The sequence below is a fragment of the Linepithema humile genome, chromosome 3 (assembly GCF_040581485.1).
Source record: "Linepithema humile isolate Giens D197 chromosome 3, Lhum_UNIL_v1.0, whole genome shotgun sequence".
Lineage (NCBI taxonomy): Eukaryota > Metazoa > Arthropoda > Insecta > Hymenoptera > Formicidae > Linepithema > Linepithema humile.
The window spans coordinates 16,798,208-16,819,524 of NC_090130.1; the positions used below are offsets into that span (position 1 = coordinate 16,798,208).

A 21,317-nucleotide genomic window follows, 5' to 3' on the forward strand; every position below is an offset into this window, starting at 1 on the left:
TTGGTATAAAGAAAACACATAGTTGCTTTCAAGAAAAAATATGTAGTTTGCAACATGCAGCCTAACCTAACCTTGAAATGACCTTGAAGGTCAAGCTCAAGGTCAAATTGAAGGTCACCGTTGAATTCCTCGTTGAAAATTACTTCAGAAATAACCTTGACCTTTTTCAAAAATACCTTACATTAGAAAATATTCAGCCGTCCCGGGACTTAATTGACACCCTGTGTAATAATATAATACATAAATGTTGGGTTTTATTATAATTTTTATTACTTCTTCCTTCTATTGTTATTATTATTACTATTGTTATTATTATTACGACTTCCTAAATAAAATAAAAATAACGGATAACTTATCATTTGTAAAATTTTCCATGTTTAAGAATTACAAGTGTTTTGTGAACAAGTGTCTAATAACCAGAAAACGATATATTTTCTTATATGAAATTTTTATAAAAAGCAATTGCCTATAATATTTATTTTTTTTTAATAAAGGACAAATGGAAAAACATAATAATAAAGATGAATATTTGCAGTCGCGGATTTAAGAAAAAAGGTCCAGTCCGCAAACGTTACAAGGAGCCCACTTTTATGTAGGTAGGACCCGTTTTTAATACTTGTTAACGTGTTCGCGTATTTTAACAAATCTCGATTACGTTGGATCTGATGACTAATGATTAAATTTGCTCCTAAAATTTTTGTCTTTTCCATTTGTAGCTTTTAAAATGTGTCGCCTACTCCAAATGAAACCAATCTCAATCAGCCTGAAAATGAAACGTAACAAGTTGATACTTCTCATTGCGTTTATGTTCTTTGATAGAATTAGAAGTACCGTAGTCTATTTCACGATTTTACGCGTTACACGTCGCCCCGGGTTACATTAAATGTTAATAAATAATTTTTTTATGGGGGCCCCTTTCGACCGTTAAATCCGCCACTGAATATTTGAATCATGAAATTAGCGATATTTATTTAGAAGCAGTGCTAAAATCAACTGCACTCGTATTACATTCAGTAAATATAAATTCTCTTGTCAGAAAATTTTTAGGCACGATTCGATTTCTATAATTTCTTGCTTAATATTTAGCTTTTTCTCAATTGTTATAGACAATTCAACGTATACTATGAGAAAAAGCAAATCATATGCTATGGATTTATTTTTATGTCTATTTTTTTAATACTTTCTTATATGGTTATCAATTTTATAACTAATATTTTTTTATTAACAAATGTATTAATTGAGCCGCTCGGAGGCCAAAATGGCTAACTCCACTTTGTGTAATCTTTTCAATTTTAGTACCAAAGCATGTGATTGGTGCCTAACTTTTTATAAATAAAATAAATTATAATTCTATTTATTATCTCAACATAGCCAAAATTTTTCCTAATGAATAATATATAATTTACTTCAGAATCCATTGTGATTAACTCCATTTGATAGTAATTTCTTTATTTTCAATAAATTTGGTAATTCTTAAAATAGCAAAGAACAATAATATTTATAAACAAAATAATTAATCAGATAGTGATTCTTCAATAATAACAGAGAATCACGAAAAAAAATTTTTGGAAATAAACTCAAACCAGAGTAGATGTTTCTTATAGATTTTGGATTACTGAATCCGAATTCGTAAGCCGTTTTGCTTCATCACGTCCAGTTTTTTAGATAATCGAGAAAAATTATGAAAAATCTGTAAAAATTGAAAGAAACATTTGAGGAAAAAGCAAAAGTAAATATGACATTAAAATGCGGTCGCAGAACTGATTTAAATATCATATCAATATATATGAAGAGGCTTATCGAGCACGCTGGTTGTTAGTGCGAAATTTTTAATGTTTCGTATAGAAACTTGATTTGTCTGCATTAAGACATTAAAATGTACACTGATCTCAGATTCGAGATACTGAAGTGTACGAAAAATGCATACATCGATCTCATTATTCGAGAATCAGAATGTATGAATTAAAGTAAGGAAGTTATTTGAAAGGAAGGAAGACGAGAGAAAAAATATTAGGGCGCAAGTGGCTGATTTAAATATATTTTGGTAAATTAAATAAAATGCAAGAAATAAAAAAAATTTTGCTTTACTAATGTTAGGTATTATAACCCATGTCGTAAAACAAATCGATTTTAGAGTTTTTTGAAATTTATACTGATCTATTTCGTGCTCAACTCTATGTCTAACTTACCTAACTTATCTTCCAAAAGTAACAATTAAAATCCATTTCTGAAAAGACCTAGTATAACTCACGTAGATCGCCTGACTGTTTGTTGCACAATGGTAATAATTTACGTCGATTTGTCTTACGACGTGTTAGGCTATAATACCTAACATTAGTAAAGGAAATTTTTTTTTATTTTTTGCACTTTATTTAACTTACCAAAATTAATTTAAAGCAGTTCTGCAACCGTATTTTAATGTCATATTTATTTTTGCTCTTTCCTCAAATGTTTCTTTCAATTTTAACAGATTTTTCATCATTTTTCTTGATTATCTAAAAAGCTGAACGTCATGAAGCAAAACGACTTACGAATTTGGATTTAGTGATCCAAAAGCTATAAGAAACACTTACTCTAGTTTGAGTTTATTTTCAAAAATTTTTTTTGTGGTTCTGTGTAATTGTCAGAAGTATATCGAAAAAAATAAAAACATTAAAACTGTTTTAAGTTTATTAAAATTAGTTCAAACTACAGAAATAAAAATTAAATTATTTAAAATGAAGTTTTTAGTAAGTAAACATAGTCAGTTGCCTAATGATTCAGATTTTTCCGTTATCAAGTCACATGCAAAAAAGATTCAAAACATTTTTTCTCTCAACGATTGGTATGAAATAATCAAAACTTGTAAGAAGAAAGCACCGTTTCATGTGGTTGAAATAACTTATCAAGATTTATCTCAACAAAACGATTAGAGGATGTAACTAATAGAAAAAAAAACAATTACGGGATTATTTAGTAAATTGGCTCAAAATGCAATGGATTAAGTTAGAAAGATCGAAACCACATGTTATACGAGGGCCATTCAATAAGTAACGAGACAAATTATTATTGCTCAAAAACGGCTGAATTGATCCATATGAAACTTTTAGGACATAAAGTTAGCAACCTTGCGATGACATCTGATCAGCTGTTAAATCATATTTTTGTAAACATAACCTCAAATTTACTCAGTTAACGATGGCGAGTCCGCTCGAGAATTGCACCGTGGAAGAACAACGTGCCGTGATCAGATTTTTAGTCGCGGAAAGTGAGAAAAGCAGTAAAATCCACGAAAGAATGTTAAAAGTGTACGGAGAAAATTGTTTGAATCGTTCGAACGTTTACAAATGGGTAGAGCAGTTTCAAAGTGGCCGTACAAAAATTTCTGACGAGCAACGCAGTGGACGACCGGTCGAAGTTGGGACTTCCTCTCTCGAATCTCGTATTGATGCGTTAATTCGGGACAATAGGCGTATCACTGTTAAAATGATAAGTGAAAAAGTAAGTGCGAGTGTTGGAACTGTCCATAACATTATTCACAACAAGCTGCAGTACAAGAAAACCTGTGCGAGATGGGTGCCCAGACAACTGACGGACGCTCACAAAGAAAAACTCAGAAACTGCGGTGGGAGATCCTTCCACATCCCCCCTACAGCCCTGACCTCGCCCCATCAGATTTCCATTTGTTTGGACCCCTTAAAGAGGGTCTACGAGGGAAACATTTTCAGTCCAACGAAGAGGTCAAAAATCAGGTGCGAAATTGGCTTCGAGATCAACCCAAAGAATTTTATGCCAAGGGCATTTACAAATTAGCAGAAAAATGGGACAAGTGTATAAGTGTTGCTGGGGACTATGTTGAAAAGTAACCAAAGTTTTGTACTGATTGAATAAATCATTTTTGAGCAATAATAATTTGTCTCGTTACTTATTGAATGGCCCTCGTACAATTCAAATGCAATATTAACGAAGATACAGAGTTCGATTCTATCAATATTAAAAAATCCCAAGTAGATGGACCATTAGTTCTAAAAAATATAGACCAACCTTTGTTTTATCCTACTACCTGTTATGTCCTACGGGTAAAACTGTGACAAAAAAAAAAGAGAAAAAACATGATGGATTTATTGAAATATATTTCTCTCATTAAACACGATTATTATAAAAATTTAAGAACAAATCAAGGTGACAGTACTTTCAATGTATCTGACGAATAATAGTAGAATCTAATGACAATAATAATAAAAATAGAACAGCTATATTGATTTTTTATTTAAAGTTCTATAATAAATAATGTTATGATAAATTTTCTTATAATATATAATTTTATGATGGTTAAATTCAATGGTATTTATTTTTTCTGTAATTTCAAGATTTTCAATTGCCAAATCGATTAACTTCCCAAGTTCATGCAAAATTTCTAAATACATGAACAATTATTCATATATATTTTTATGTATTTTTTACATTATAACATAAAAGCTGCATGTTTAATAATACATTCTATAATATTTGTTTGTGTATATATTTCAAACGAAATTTTAAGAAACAATGTTTATATAAGTTCATCAATTTTCTTTACTTTTTGTTTGATGGAGTTTGCCAGTTTGGCTTCTGAGCGGCTCAAGTAATATAATACTTTATATTTTATATTTAAATTAAAAATTTAATTGGTTAAAAAGAATTAAATTACGAATTGAATCTAATTAAATATAGCATTGTTTAAAAAAATAAAATTAAAAAAATTTGTTAAAAAGAAATTTAAAGAGAAATTTAATACATATTTATAGACATTAGCATAAAGAAAAAAAAATGCAAATATACGCATAACACTTTCGTTAATTTGTTAAAAAATTCATTAGAATGCGTTCTTGTGTCAAAACATCATCTAAATTATTATATATAATCGTATTTACTTTTTTTATCAAAAAATTACATAATTATGTTAATTGTGAAAAATAAAATTTTATATTTTAAATAGATATTTTAATCAATTATTCGAAATTTATCTTTGATTTTATTGATTAAACTTTATTTTTTAAATGTATACTTTTTTGATAATTTTTCTTTAATCTGTCTTTATTACAATAATCTTGCAATAGCTAACAATTATTCCGTTATTGATAAAGATCACTTACTTTGAAAGTCTTGTAGCTGGACACTACGTAAGAGGCACCGTCCTCAAGCTCGTCGAGGCTGATCTTTCGGTCACCGTCCATTGAGAAAATATGGCGCGCGCCTCTTGGTAAATCCAATCGAAGAGACAATCTATCCAATAGGGCTTCCAGAGAACCAATGTCGCGTCCAGGTTTGAATCTAAATATTAAAGAATTTTTTACACTAATGCCGAATAATTTTAAAAGATATCTTTGAAAATTTTTTGAATAAATTTAATTAGATTTTTTGTCTTATTTTATATTATTTTTATATTATATTTTATATTTTTATATTGCTATTTATATTATAAATATTTATTTTATTTATGTTCATAGTTTTTATTATATAGGATGTGCGGGAACTGATGGTACAAGCAGGAAGGAGGTGACTCTACATGAAAAAATAAGTCAAAAATGTAAAATAAAAATTTTTTATACAAGGCTTTGTTTTTCAATAAAAATAACTTTGAATATTTGTCAGGTACGCATGCACTTAACTATGTCTGATCTCAACGGAGCTCACTATACATTATCTCTGCATGCACTTATATCTGTGAACACTGTTAATAATAATGATAAGATTCCTTACGTACGAATTCCTAGTAGCTTACTTTTGTCGACAATAACTTAGTTTCTATCATTCTATCAATATGGCTATATATATCAATCTCAATATCAAAAGAACACAGACATGTTTTGTGTGCTAGGTGTGTGTAGCGGTAACGCTTTCGCTGCAGCTAATTACTATTGAATCCGATGTTCTAATCGTCGACATCCGAATAGGCGGGTTATTCAAAGAGTAGAACAAATGATCGCTCTACGAAAAAGTAAACACATCTTGTCTTATTATTTGTCCCCAAAGTACACCCTTTCGATATTAGTAATGTTTGAAAACACAAATATTGAAGTTGTTTTTTTGGAAAACAAAGCCTTGTATAAAAAATTTTTACTCTATATTTTCAACTTATGTTTTTACGTAGAATTTTTCACTCTCTTCCCGTTTGTGCCACCAGTTTCCGGACATCCTGTATATAATATACAGCTGTATATATTAAATATATATTAAAACAAAGAACTAAGGTAAACTAGAATAAATCTTCAAAAAATGCAATGTTATATTTTTGATATAAACGTTACAAAGTCTCATTTAATAAAAATAATTAAATAATAAGCTTATATAAAACAAACACAAATGTTCAAACTTTGGAAATTTCTATTTTGTGAACTTTATCATTTCCGGCATAAACTTAAGGAGATCCTGGAGTCGTCTGTAAAAATGTCAATCTTCTAATATATGTGACTCTTTTATTGTTTGTATAAAATTACAAATTATTTTCAGGAATTAGAAAAAATTTTGAAATTTGCAAAAATAAAGGGGGAGAAAAGGGTACATAAAAAAATATAATATTTAAAAAATTCATAAATGCACAATTGTAAAGAGCATTAAATACCGTACAACTTACTACTAGTACTACTAGTTTTCACGATATTCTCTCAAAATCAAATATACCGTGTCAGTTTGTAGGGATTGTTTCAACCCCTAAAAAAACATATAAAAAAATACATAAAAAAGTATCTTTATTTTTAGCTACTCTACAACATATTCAAAGTTTGTCAAAGAGAGACACTTGTATGTCTTTCCTTGTGAGTAAAAATTACTACATAAATCAAGAAACAAATGTATAATGTTTATTATGTCACGTTTACATTCATATCATCCATCAATTTTAGTTACTGATATTATCTTGTAATTGATATTGCATAATCGAAATAAACGATCAAAACGTTTCAATACCTCGAATTTACATTGATTGACTTTTTTACGTTTGAACATTTACATTTATCTTATACAAGCCTTATTAACATTTTTTTTGTTTCCGGCAATTAGAATGTTGCTTTTAATATCTTCGAAGTTAACCTCAAAACTCCAGAGCTTTACAATAAGAACATTGCTAATAGCAATATTTTTAGTTTAAGTAAAAATACATATATCTTTTTGATAAAAACTATTTTTCTTGTGTCTTGAACAATTTAAATACTTACTAAGAAGAATCTTAATCATGACATTTAAAAACAAAAAGCTAATAAAATATATTATTATTGATTATAAACTGAAGAATTTTATAATATTTTTAATTTTACAAAAGATAAGAAAGAGAATGATCTCACAAATAAATTTCATTTAACAATAAAACTCATTAAAAGTTGTATAGCACATTAAAACAATATGATTCTTTAAAATTATCACTACTCTTTTACGAAATATTTTTTTGTATTATAAATTTGTAAAAACGTATAAACTTAGGAAAAATTTTCAATATTTTTTGATAATTTTTAAATTATCGAAAACATTAAACACAGACATTAAAATGTTAAAAATATTTATATAATATAAATTTTATATTTAAAAAAAATCTCATGTAAAAAAATTAAATAGTTTTATGTAATTTAATATTAGTGAAAACAATTTTACTGCATTTTATACACCACACACATATATTAAAAATAATAAATAATTTAATTCTTTCATTTATATTTTTAAAAACTTAAAAACACTAAAAAGTTATATAATAATCATTAAGTATTGTTCGTACTTTGAAATAATATTGAAATAATAAAAGTATCTTTTGCATATATATATATATATATATATATATATATATATATATATATCAAAGTAAAGTATACACGACATATAGTAATAGAATATTCTTTAAAAGAATTGATTGTATATTTTATTGTATGTTCTGTTTATATCAGATTAAAAAAAAATTATATTTATAAGCCTAATATACATATATATATTTATATGCATATATATATATATATATATTTATATATTTACATATATAATTGTATAACAAATCTGCAAATAAATTAATCTATTTCTTTTTCAACTATGACTAGCTTGGACTAGAATGATATTGCTTCGATTCTAACACTTACCTGAACTCGATGCCAGGAAAGTAGGGATCGCCATTTTTGTAAAAAGTGACCCTTCTCGCTCGCCAGTAGCCTAGATTGTTATATCTTGCGCCTTGTGGCTCGTGCCGGCTCTTGGGTCGGCTCGACTGTTCCGACTGCTCCGGAGGCGGCATGCGGGGACTGGAGGGTCTACTCTGCCTCCAGTAACCGGCCATGCCGCCTCCACCCCCACCCTCACCGCCGATCAACACACCCCCAACCTCTTCTTGCGTCGTCATTACACCCTCCACTGCAATTCCACCCTTCTCGTCTCTCTCTTCTTCCTCTTCTTCACCCTCAACGTTCTCTTCCTCTTCCTCCTCATCCTCCTCATCCTCAATGTCGTCCACCGGTATCGCCGATATTGCCATGGGCGTCGCAATGCTCGCGGTACCGCCCTTTGGCGAATCTTCGCGAGTTTGCAATACTTCTTGTTCCTCTTTCTTCATCGTAGCTGTATGAAAAAGTCAGAATTACTTGAAATTGATTATAAATAGCACATTTAATAAATCACGATATAAATGAAAAACGACACAACAAAAAAGTAACTTATCATGCAAAGATGAATAAAAAAATCTATTTTTTTAATTTGATAGCTTCAATTGCGTAGCTTTCTAAAGAAAGAAATGCAACAGTAGACATTTTAAACATCTTATCCAAATAAGGAAAAATAGAGAAAAAATGAGAAAAACATTTATAAAAAGTAATTGATTTATTTCAAGAGGTATAATCCGTTTATAAATACTTAAAACTAAAAATTCTAAGATTTTAATACTAATATCTAAAATAATCATGCAGTTAGAATTAAAGCTTCTCAGACAAAAGATTCGATGTTATATGTTTAAACTATTCAACCAATTAAAAAAAATAGCGTCAAGTTCAAACATTTCGGATAATTCGAACAGTTTAAATGTAAGCTCGGACAAAACAAATAAAGTAAAACTAGTATGCATTTCAAATAAAAAATGAAAGCTGAAGAGCTGACTTTTCTGCAGAAGGAGGAGAGTAAGAGAGAGAAAAAGAGACAGAGAGAGAGAGAGAGAAAGAGAGAGAGAGAAAGAGAGAGAGAGAAAGAGAGAGAGAGAGAGAGAGAGAGAGAGAGAGAGAGAGAGAGAGAGAGAGAGAGAGAGAGAGAGAGAGAGAGAGAGAGAGGGGGGGGGGGGAGGAGACGAACAGTTGGATCTGCTCAAACATATCTTCAGCTAGAAATGTCCGAACTCAAAGTTAGAACGGTCTCAACTGATCGATCACCTGAAAATTCCGAGCGCTAGTTAGAACACTTACGGATAGATCGACAAGTGAACTAAACTGACGAGTTGAGCAACTTACAACGGGAACACCAGAGATTACCTCCTCCAATTTTGCTGAATTTTATATATGTTGTAGAAGTACCCTCCCACTAATTCATCGTAAAATAATAGGACCCACTTCCCAAGCATTCGCGAAAAAAACACGTTTAAAGATTTACGTGCGCATAATGTAGCGTACAGTAAGAACAGATTGGCAACTAAACAGCGTGGCTTAGTGGATAAGGCGCCTGACCACTGCGCTGTATATCGCTGGTTTAAATCTTATTTTAAAAAAAATTTTTTTTAATTTTTATTGCAGCATATTATTATGGTGTGTACTTTTAAATATTTAACCTAAAAAATTACTGTTTTAATTATAAAATTTATTATATTTAAGAATTATAAAAATTATTTATTTACTGTTTTCAAAGTTATGTAATTAAAATTTACATAATTTTAAGATGTGTTATGCAATGAGAACATTTTATAATACAAATGGAAAGCAAAGGAAAGGAAAGTAAGAGGAAAAAGTCAATAAGAAAATTTCAATCTTTTATTACGTTTGTAATTCATAAGATTTTAATTTTTAATAAACAAAATCGCTAGCTGTGGCTCGAATAAACCCAACGGTCTTAAAACCGTTTAAACTATCTCACAGTGTCACACAAAGAAAATAAGTTCTCTGGTAGCGAATATGATTACACCGATACCTTTACCAAGAAACGACTTTCTGTGTAGTCATTGCGACAAGAATAAAAATCGTGGCAAAAGTAAAAAATTATTTGAAATTTTTTCTTGAATAACAAATAAATTTCAATTTAATAACGTTTATTGCATAACACATCTTAAAATTATATAAATTTTAATTACATAAATTTAAAAACAGTAAATAAATAAATTTTATAATTCTTAAATATAATAAATTTTATAATTAAAACAGTAATTTTTCAGGTCAAATATTTAAAGGTGCTCACCATAGTAATACCAGTGCTCGGAATTATTTCAGCTTTTCGGTCGATTCTCGTGATATACGCCTCCTTTTCTCTCCTTACCGCGCGGCAGCCGCTAGGACCAGCGCCGCCGAGCGTTAGAAGCAGCGCTATCCGATAAATGTTGGATTCTTCTCTCTTGATCATTAAAAGTTAAAAAAATTTATTAAAAATATTTTTTTTATTTTAAAATTTATTATGTGGAAATATTTCAATAGATTTCCACGTCACCCATGAGGTACTATTGCTATTGAGGAAAAAAATATTGTTAATAAATTTTTTTAACATTAATCGGATAGCGCCGCTCGTAACGCTCGGCGACGCTGGCCCTAGCTGCGGCGCGCGCAGTAAGGAGAGAAAAGGAGGCGTATACCACAAAAAACGGCCGAAAAGCTGAAATAATTCCAAGCTCTGGTAATACGCTGCAATAAAGATTAAAAAAAAAATTTTTTTGAAAAAATAAGATTTAACCAGCAATATGCAGCGTAGTAATCAGGCGCATTATCCTAAGCCACGCCGCTTAGCTGTCAATCTGTTCTTATTGCACGATACATTACGCGCACGTAAATCTTTAAACGCGTTTTTTCGCGAATGCTTGAGAAGTGGGTCTTATTATTTCACGATGAATTAGTGGGAGGGTACTTTTACAACATATATAAAATTCAGCGAAATCGGAGGGGGCAATCTCTGGTGTTCCCCTTGTTAGTTGCACTGAACTAATCTCTATATTTTCCTGAAATAAACTACAAAAGTATATCAGGATATTCGAAGTTGAACTTAGTGACTTCTTTTTGTCTTTGCTATTTGCTTTTCTTTTAATTTAAATAAAAATTTTTTTCATTAAAAAAAAATGTTTAAATGAAAATAAGAAAAACATAGAAAAACGCTTAGATAAAATTTATGCACAAATATAAATAATGACAGTCAAACAATCGGCAATTAAAGCAGGTATTACATTAAAAAGATTCAGATCCGTAAATTAAAATGAAAGAGGAGAATGTGTGTTAATACACAGTATTTACTTATTGTACGATAACACACAGTTGCTCGCAGACATCACGCAGCAATTGTTGCAAAATATTAAATTGCAAAATATCAATACAAAGTTTATTTTTACTTGTTTTTGTTTATAAAAAAATATCTGGCTAATAAAAAGTTTTATAAAGATAAAAAGATGAAAAATAAAGTTGTATTCTATAGCAGTATGCAGCAGTAAACAGCAAAGATTATAATGACGAAATACAAAAACTCGTGCCTAAGTTAAACAAATGTTTTGACAAATAGTGATTAATATTGAGAATAACAATTAAATAAATGCATTAAGAGAATATTTGTATTTCATTTTACATTTTTCTTATCTTTTTATCTTCACTTTTAAACCATCATCGTATCTCTTCGTGACATTCTATATTATGTTTTAGTCTAAATATATAATAAAAAAAATTAACATAATATCCAAAACAAAATTTTAAAAAGTTAAAAAAAAAATGAGAAATATAATTCTTTATATTGGATTGTATAATACATATGCTTATGTTCTTTCACATGTTTATCTGGATATACTCTTAATTATTAAAAATAATCTTACAAGATAATGTACTCTCACCTACGTTGTTTAATATCGTCGTGGTCGTAGTGTTACCAGCTTCTTTCTCACTCTCGTTATGATCACCGACCGCCGTTGTCTCCTTCTCTTCGTTCTGTTCCACTTTGTCGGTATGTGAACCTAACTGATTTTCAGTCTCGATCATTCGCAAGATGAGGCCGCCACTACTTCCGTATGTCCTTACTTGACCTGCACTCTTTTAATTGTAGAAAAAAGTTTAGTGATCTGATGAAAAAAAAATCTGCTTATTTGATCAATTAATTCTGCAAGATCAGTATTTACTATATTTGCAATATAATGAAAAATATATTAACTGAGAATTAAAAAATAAAAATTGAAGATTGAAATTAATTGAAAAATTGAAAATAAGATCTAAATTTCTACAGAAACATGATAAGTTATTAGAATATAACGAAAGATTTGAATTAAAGATAGATTTTAATAACAGATAGATTTAATAAATAATTTAAAAAAATATATATATACTAGGTGCGCAACTAAGTTTCCGGGTTTTTTTTATCAATGCAAAATGGAAAATTTCAAGAGAAATACAAAAAACGGTTTATTCAAAATATCGTCCCTCGCTAGCTACACATTTTTGCCATCTCTCTGGCAATACATGAATACCGCGACGATAAAACGACGCGTCTTTGAATCGAAACCATTCATCCAACCAATTCTGCACTTCTTCGAAATTGGCCAAGTGTAGCCCAGCCAAGCCATGCGCCATCGACCGGAACAAGTGATAATCGGAAGGGGCCAGGTCTGGTGAATACAGCGGGTGCGGTAGCAGATCCCATTTCAGCGTTTTGATGGTGTCCTGGACGATGGAAGTGCGATGGCACGGAGCGTTGTCGTGCTGCAATATTACTCGTTCGTGTCTCGTGTCCCATTCTGGCCGTTTTTCGAGCAATGCATGGTTCAAATTTATCAGTTGTTGTTGTCTTGTGTTTGCGTATCATTTTCATCCAATAACGCTTGCAGATCGGCGTCCTCAAATGTTTTTGGTCTTCCGGAGCGCTCCTTGTCCTCAGTGTCGAAATCGCCACTTCTGAAGCGTTTAAACCAATCTTTACAGGTAGTTTTCGATGGTGCATGTTTGCCGTAGGCTTTCTTAAGCAAACGACCTGCTTCAGCTGCATTTTCTTTCAAGTTGAAGCAGAAAAGCAAAGCTTCCCGCAAATGCTGTTTAGTTGGCACAAAACTCGACATCTTTATTGTTAGAAAAAAAATTTTTGCGTTGCGATATGTGTTGGTATTATAACTGGTTATTGTTGACAGATGTCCAAGTTAATAAAAAAACACAACTTTAGACATGTATATCGACTACATGTATCGTTAGCGCCATTCATGTGTGAAACCCGGAAACTTAGTTGCGCACCTAGTACTTTATCTGTAATGCAGATTATAAAATATTTGAAATTATTTAATCAATAGATTTTACACGATTAAAATCATGTGTTATATTTCAATACAATTTGTATTATTATGAAAATAAGACAATATTTTCTTTAGTATATTCTTAGTATGTAATAAATGTATACATTGATTAACGTGTGCTTAAAAACTGTCTAAGAAAGTAGACTGAATACACCATAAGCGAGTGGAGTGTGCAGCGTTTTTAATATTTCAATTTCAAGATTCTCTATATTGAAAAGGTTGCTTTTCAATATAGAGAGAGAGATCTCAAAATGGAGATTTATGTTGATAAATCTCCATTTTGAGATCTCCACTACACTAGTCAATTGATCATGTGTCATGTGAGCGTTAAGAATTCCCGATGAATCTACCACTTTTATTTCGCAATTGCAGTTTTCACTGCAGGTCCGTCGATTAATAACTGAAATTGTATACATCAGATTTTGTCATTCTCATAATTTCATTCCTTTACGAGTGTACATACTCGGCATTACTAATATCTTTTCTATCTTCAGTTTAATCATTTCGGTAATTATCCCTTCTGTTATTGCACGAAATATATGCGTGCGTAACACATTTCAAGCATCAATTTTCTATTATGATTTATACACTCGTTTCTTATCTTACTTAATCTACATATTATTTAGAATGTCTTCCACTGTTTAAACTAATAAAAGCAATAACAATGTTGATACAGAACCATAGCAATATAATCAGTTCAAATTAGATTCATTTATAGCAATTATTAAATTATAAATTCATACGTAGTATTATATTTTTTTGGCCTATTTAATTCGGTTTTATTGCAAAATTATCACGCTTTATCTAAATATACTAATGACACGAAATATCATATCTTATAACTTTTTATTTTGTTTCTTTCTACTTAATCTATTAATGACTAATACTTTCTAGAAATTTTATCACAAATAAAAGTCTTTTAATGTTAAATAATACTTAATGTTTAAAAATATGGAATGTAATTTTCCAAATATAGATGTGTTAAGTAGTGTTTTCTTTTCAAAAGAAAACAATAAATCTAACAAAGCATAATAAATAAAAAATAAAAAGTTATTTATAACATTTTGTCTAATTAACATAACATTTTTATATCATTTTGTCTAATTAAAAAAATCTATTAATGTTTGATCTAATATTTGATATTAATTTAAGTACATCAATGAAATTTTTAAAGTATTCAATCTTGAAATTTATGAAATATTAAATAAATTTTAAATAATGTAAACTCACTTTACATATAAAATGAAAATGTACATGTACATTTATAAATTTACAAGTATGTCAAAAACATTACACGCAATATGGAAAACAATTAATAAAAATTTTAATAAACAAAAAATGTTCACTTTTCCTAAAGATCTTATTTGCCAACTCTTATTCAGATAACAAGTGAGGTATAAAAATATTTATTTAAAACAAAAACAATTTAAATAAAAACAATTTATTTATTTGCAATTATATGTATATGTATTTAAACAATAATTTATTAAATTAAATTTTAATTAAAATAATTTCTATTTAGATAATAATTGAAATTATGTTTTTGTTGTTTCTCGCTTATGGAATTAGTTTATACAAATACAAATAGTTGCTTTTTATTTCTTTGTACATATGCACACACATAGCAACATTAAGGCGTGCATGCGCGTGCGTATATGTGTATTTACGCCCGCATAAATGTATAATATTTAATATACCGAAGATTTTACGAACTTCGAATTTACCGGTTCTCTGAATTACGAAAAATTCAGATAAAATATTTGAAAGCTTCAAAAATATTTAATATTTGAACAGTCGATCAGTAATTCATGAGATAACCGATCGACAAAGTATATTGATTCTAAGGTGGAAGGCCAAGACATTACATTAGTACTCCTGCATTAGCCGCATTCGCAGTTCAACACATGATCAAGTGTTGTATTTTAGCTGTCAGATAATAACGAGAAAAAGAGAGAGAGAGAGAGGGAAGGGGAAGGGGAGGGAGAGAAGGGGGAGGGAGAGAGAGAGAAAGAGAGGGAAAGAGAGAAAGAGAGAGGAAGGGGGAGGGAGGTGGAGGGGGAGGGAGGTGGAGGGGGGAGGAAAGGGGGAGGGAGGAAGGGAGGGAGGGGAGAGAAAGAGAGAGAGAGAGGGAGAGAGAGAGAGAGAGAGAGAGAGAGAGAGAGAGAGAGAGAGAGAGAGAGAGAGAGAGAGAGAGAGAGAGAGAGAGAGAGAGAGAGAGAGAGAGAGAGAGAGAGAGAGAGAGAGAGAGAGAGAGAGAGAGAGAGAGAGAGAGAGAGAGAGAGAGAGAGAGAGAGAGAGAGAGAGAGAGAGAGAGAGAGAGAGAGAGAGAGAGAGAGAGAGAGAGAGAGAGAGAGAGAGAGAGAGAGAGAGAGAGAGAGAGAGAGAGAGAGAGAGAGAGAGAGAGAGAGAGAGAGAGAGAGAGAGAGAGAGAGAGAGAGAGAGAGAGAGAGAGAGAGAGAGAGAGAGAGAGAGAGAGAGAGAGAGAGAGAGAGAGAGAGAGAGAGAGAGAGAGAGAGAGAGAGAGAGAGAGAGAGAGAGAGAGAGAGAGAGAGAGAGAGAGAGAGAGAGAGAGAGAGAGAGAGAGAGAGAGAGAGAGAGAGAGTCTACTGTAGAAGAAATACATATGAATTTTGTTTCATTGCATATTATTTAAAATAGTTTCATTTTGAAAAAAATATATTGTAGAAAAATTAAAATTAGTAATAATGAAGCAAAAACTGTACCTATTGACAATGAGATAAAAAAAGCTCAATATATTAAAGCGTTATAAATAAAATAAAGTATCTATTTATAATATTATTTCGTTTACTTTTAATAATCTAGTACTATATTTTGATATTAATTAAAATACATGTATCATCAAAATATCTTAAAGTGCTATTTCTTGAAATTTATGATCAATGTTCTAATTGACAAATATTATACATATTAAGCAATATTCAATTTTTTTTTTATCCGCCGTTCCTGCAATTTATGCATTGCGTATCTCAAGTTTAATATATCTTATTTTAATTAATTTGTTAAATGATTGCGTGCGAGATTTATTCATTATTTATTATTGTACACAGAAAAAGGCCTGATGTCAGGTCAAAACGTTTGTATATTGCGTTGCAAGCATTTTTATGTGTACATATTCTAATATGATTATATGATTTTTCGCACTAAGATCTGGCATTGTGGCTCTTTGCGCTCCTGATAATTTTATATAATTGTTTTAATCATTTGAGACTTTTTATATATTTTATTCTTATGACTAATATTTTTAAGTAAGTCAGTCTCGTTTAAAAATATATAGCCTCGGACAGCGTAGTTAATTGATAATACACAAATAATTTCTTTAAATATTAAAAATAAAATGTATTCAAAAAGTTTTGGACCAATTTTTAATATAAACTAAATAATTATGTACTTAAAAAACAAACAAATGTGAAACATCATAGAAACACAAAAAAATTGGACAACAATGAAATATAACAATGTAATTAAGAGGATAAAATGCAAATTGACTAGGCGATTTACTTATAAGAAGTGTTCAAGAATTTATATATTAAAATACATTGTAAATTATTTTTTGTAACAAATAAATTTAGAAACAATAAAAATGATCTAGTATAATGATCAAAACGTTTATGTTTATGTCAAATAAGTATTGTTACAATATATGACTAAACAAATATCTAGCGTTGGTCTATCTGCCAATTAACTTCGATCGTGTAATATTTTCACATTTAATAAATATTCAAGTAAGTTAACATTGTAATTCGATTACTTTAAATAAATTTATAAGAAATAAATAAGATATAAAGGATAATATAATAATAAATATAATAATAATATAATAATATAATAATAATAAAAAGAAAATGTTATTTTCATATAATAAGCTAATAAATATTATTTGACACTCGTTTCTGGTTTCATTCTGGTAATATTAAAATCAAAATAATTAATAAAATAATCAAGATAATGTTTTTTTAGAACTTATCTCAGAGTTTTTAAATTTTGCAATTTCAATTTTCTGATATGCGATTAATTTTATTTAAGCCAATTAATTTTAATTAAACTAAGTTTTAATTAATTTCTAATTTAGTTCTAATTAATTTTTTTACAATAATTTTTACAATACTTTCTTTATGATAAAATTTCTAAATTTTATTAATTATTTTTCTTAATAATTATATTTTAAGACTCAAAATTAATAGATTTTATTGTAATATTAATTTAAAATAAAAAATTCAAATAATTAAAGTTTTAATAATATAAATGATTAAATCCTGATATAAATTTGTGTCATTTACATCTTTTTATGTATTAAGAATCGTAATTATTGTAAAGAAGAAAGTCAGCGTCAAATTATGCTTGTTTCCATCTTTTAAATATTGGAATTAAGTCATTAGATAATTTTTATTCCTAAATAATTAAATTACAATATAATAAGAGAAGACATTTACAAATTTTATTTACATCTTCTTAAAATTCATATAATACTCGTTGAATTTTTAAGAAGTAAAATATATGTTACGGTATAAAAAATTCTTGAAAATAATTAATTACTACGAGTAAATGCTACAGAGTTGTACTTTGTAATGTAAAATTAATTAAATTTTAGGATGCATAAACCAACCCACAATTTAATTTCTTTCACGATATTCTTCATATTATTAATCAAAGTTTTTTTAAAACAATTTATAGTAAAATCTTAAACTTCTTATCGTTTAATAATATTCAATTTAAATATATTTAAATTATTTTTGTTTTAAGATTTTGTAAACTTTTATTTGGAAACTATATATTTCTTGATTGCAAATTAAAATTATTAATCGAAGGAATTAAAAGATTTATTTTTCCTAAATAGAAAAAATATATCAAAGTTAATGACAATTAGCTTCATCAATAAAAATTATTTGTATTGTATAATTACGTTACAACTGTTAAAAAATTTATCTGTAAAAAAGTAATTATTAAAAACTAAGAAAATAAATTCTATTGAGAAAAAATAAATATTTTAATTCCTTCAATTAATAATCTTAATTTCCAATCAAAAAATATATATTTTCGAACAAAAGTTTACAAAATCTTGATATAAAAATAATTAATTAATTAATTCAATTAATAAATACAATCTGTTAATTTTTTGTTAAATAAATATGAAAAATCTTTTACTTGACATGACCAACCGGCACTATGGAAGTAGAATAAGGATCCGCCAAATAAAACTTTGAAGTTCACTGGAGTTCACTGACACTGCGCTTCAATCATTGATGAGTGATCAGCGTTAATATATTTCGGTATTATATCGCATCGAATATATTACGCGCAAGCGGATCACAAGCGAATCGCCGTCGTCGAAGTTCATTCGGTTGCGATCGCGACGACAGTATACATATTCATGCGTCCTTCGACGATGGCGTCCCAACGTCGAGTGGCTGCGCAACCTCGGCGTCGTCGGTCTCCGTCGCTGTCCTCTTTCGCCATCTCCGTCGTCTCTTCGTTGCGGCGTCGATGCCCGTGTCAGTGAACGCAAAACTTGTTGCATTCGAGTTAAATTGCCAACAGACGTACCAAGTGCAGAGTGTGCTATAGGTGTTCTCTGATTTTAGATTTTTTTAATTTAAAGTAGTTTCAACGATTTCTCAATTATTCAAGATTAATTTGAAAAACTTTAAGAAATAAATATATGCGATGTCAGGCAATATCTTAAATTTTTGTAGTTTTTTTACCATTTTTGTAGTTATTAAAATATTCTTCATTTAACAATATATTTATTCAATAATTTTCATAAATTAATTAGACAAAAGTCGGACAATTTTGTCTAAATTATAGAAAAATTACTTTCAAAATATTTACAAAAAATTGTAATATATTATAATTGAATAGAATTAGATAAATACGATTTAGATAAAGTTAGAAAAATCGTATTTAAATTTTGCGAACATTAACCACGTTGTTACAATAAATATATTGTTGAATAATTTTTAAAACAATGACGACATAATTTCGTGCGTGAAGAACAGAAAGACGTAGCAAAAAGTAGCAATAGTAGCATAACGATTTTTCTCGTCAAATTTGAAATATGTATATGTAGAAACCAATTTTTATTAACTTTTAGTTTTGTAAAATAAACTTGCAACATTTAAATTGTTCGCAAACCATTACATTGAATAATCTCCAACCATCAATGTCACAATAGTGTACATATAAACGTATACTGTCATTTATGTGTGGAAAGTACAATCAACTGAAACAAGAACTGTTTCGTCTGCTGTTTTTTACATTATTTTCTTTATGTATCTAACTTTACTTACTTTCTATATTTTTGGCAACAATTGCATCATTGGAAGTATTATAAATTTTACATAATCCATTTTATAAAATAAAATTTGGTAAATATTCACATAAGGTCAGCATCTTTAAAAGTCAATGACCTTAACATATGTTGTCAAGAACATATCCCAGAGTAACAATCAAAATATTATAGTCGACACTAGTTGTTTATTAGAAAGTTATTAAAAAACATTTATTGAATACATCATCGTACACTTTTAACGCAAAGCGAGATTCCACATGGGTTTACGAATTTCTACGCAAAGTTAAATTCAATCCAGACCCTATGTGTATAGTTTTTTGATGGTGGAGCGCCCCCGAAGGAGGAGGGGGAGAAGTTTAAACACACTGCCTCCACGCATACACTTTCCACGCGAAGCGAGATTCCACATGAGTTTGCAACTGAAAGTTAAAAACCTCGCGTGGAAAGTTCAATAACATAAGCCTGTATGGTCCTGCATTTTGAAAAAGAAAAGTCATTTCCTGCGTGATTTTGTGCGCTGAATCCGAATTCGGCAACAAAATTGCTCTATCACGTCAGGTTTTTGAGAAAAATGAGGTTAAAAGGAAATAATGTTTTTTGGCATATCTATGATTTTTTTTCGCAGGTTAAATAAATTTTTTTTTACTTCGGCTTACGCCTTCTTAAAGTGACAATTTTGACCTTCAAAACTGATTTTTTAAAACTTTATACGATTTTTTTCGTCAAGATAAGCTCTCTGCTGTCAGGCAAAGAACATTTCGTGAGAAAAATGTTTTTAAAAAAAAATTTTTAGGAATTACATGATAATTTTAATATCAAAGTTTGTGAGGTCGCTGAATCAAAATCTAAAATTAGATTTTTAAAATTTAAAATGGCGGATCTAATATGGTGGACAAAACTGATTATTTTCCTTTGACCTTGGCTTAGGTTAGCCAACTAAGGCAAGATCAAGGGATTACTTTGTTTCTCTGTGAGATATTCATCACAGATGTAGCAAAATTTATTTGAATCGTTTTTACACTTCTGTGAAGCCGTTCTGTTCAATGTGAAGGTAATAATAATTACAAAACACAAACAGATTATGTTCGTTTTATATTAAAAGATTAAATAAAGGAAACTATGTATACTCTATGAAAAGCAATCCAATAAGAAGACGATGATTTAATAAACATTGAATCTTGGAAAAAAGAACTCATTCCGAAAATCGGAACAGAAAGAACCCGAACAGATAACGATTATTTGTCGTATGTTGAATCGACCACTTGTCGATTTATTTTATTCGTTCATGCTGTAACGATGCAGCATGCATCGTCACGGCTACGGACCGAACATCGTCCGTAGCCAAAAAGGGCGCATCGAGCGCCGATAAATAATTTTATAAACACCGACTGTCAATCGCCGGACGGCCCCCCACACCCGACCGTTCCGAAAATTACCAGATGGGGGTCCGCCGGCTAGGCCGCCGATGCTTGCCGATCCTACGCCAGTCGGGCGACAGCCGGGTATAAAAGAGGCCCGGCTGTACGCCTTGAGACCAGAGCCTGTTCGCTGCTCGCCAGCGAACATCCTATTGCGAGAGCACTCGCAATC

General features: G+C 29.7%; 1 protein-coding gene across 1 annotated transcript in view; it reads right to left on the minus strand.

Annotated features, from left to right (window-relative positions):
• The window catches only part of DCX-EMAP (Doublecortin-domain-containing echinoderm-microtubule-associated protein), a 587,536-nt gene extending 575,354 nt beyond the window's left edge, over positions 1–12,182 (minus strand). Inside the window, exons 1-3 of the mRNA XM_067352202.1 lie at positions 11,981–12,182; positions 8,079–8,550; positions 5,115–5,292 (exon numbers count right to left, since the gene is read on the minus strand). Of these exons, the coding sequence (XP_067208303.1) occupies positions 5,115–5,292; positions 8,079–8,550; positions 11,981–12,125 (795 nt within the window). The 5' untranslated portion in view covers positions 12,126–12,182. The remainder of the gene's footprint in view (positions 1–5,114; positions 5,293–8,078; positions 8,551–11,980) is intronic.
• Positions 12,183–21,317: the final 9,135 nt, after the last annotated feature.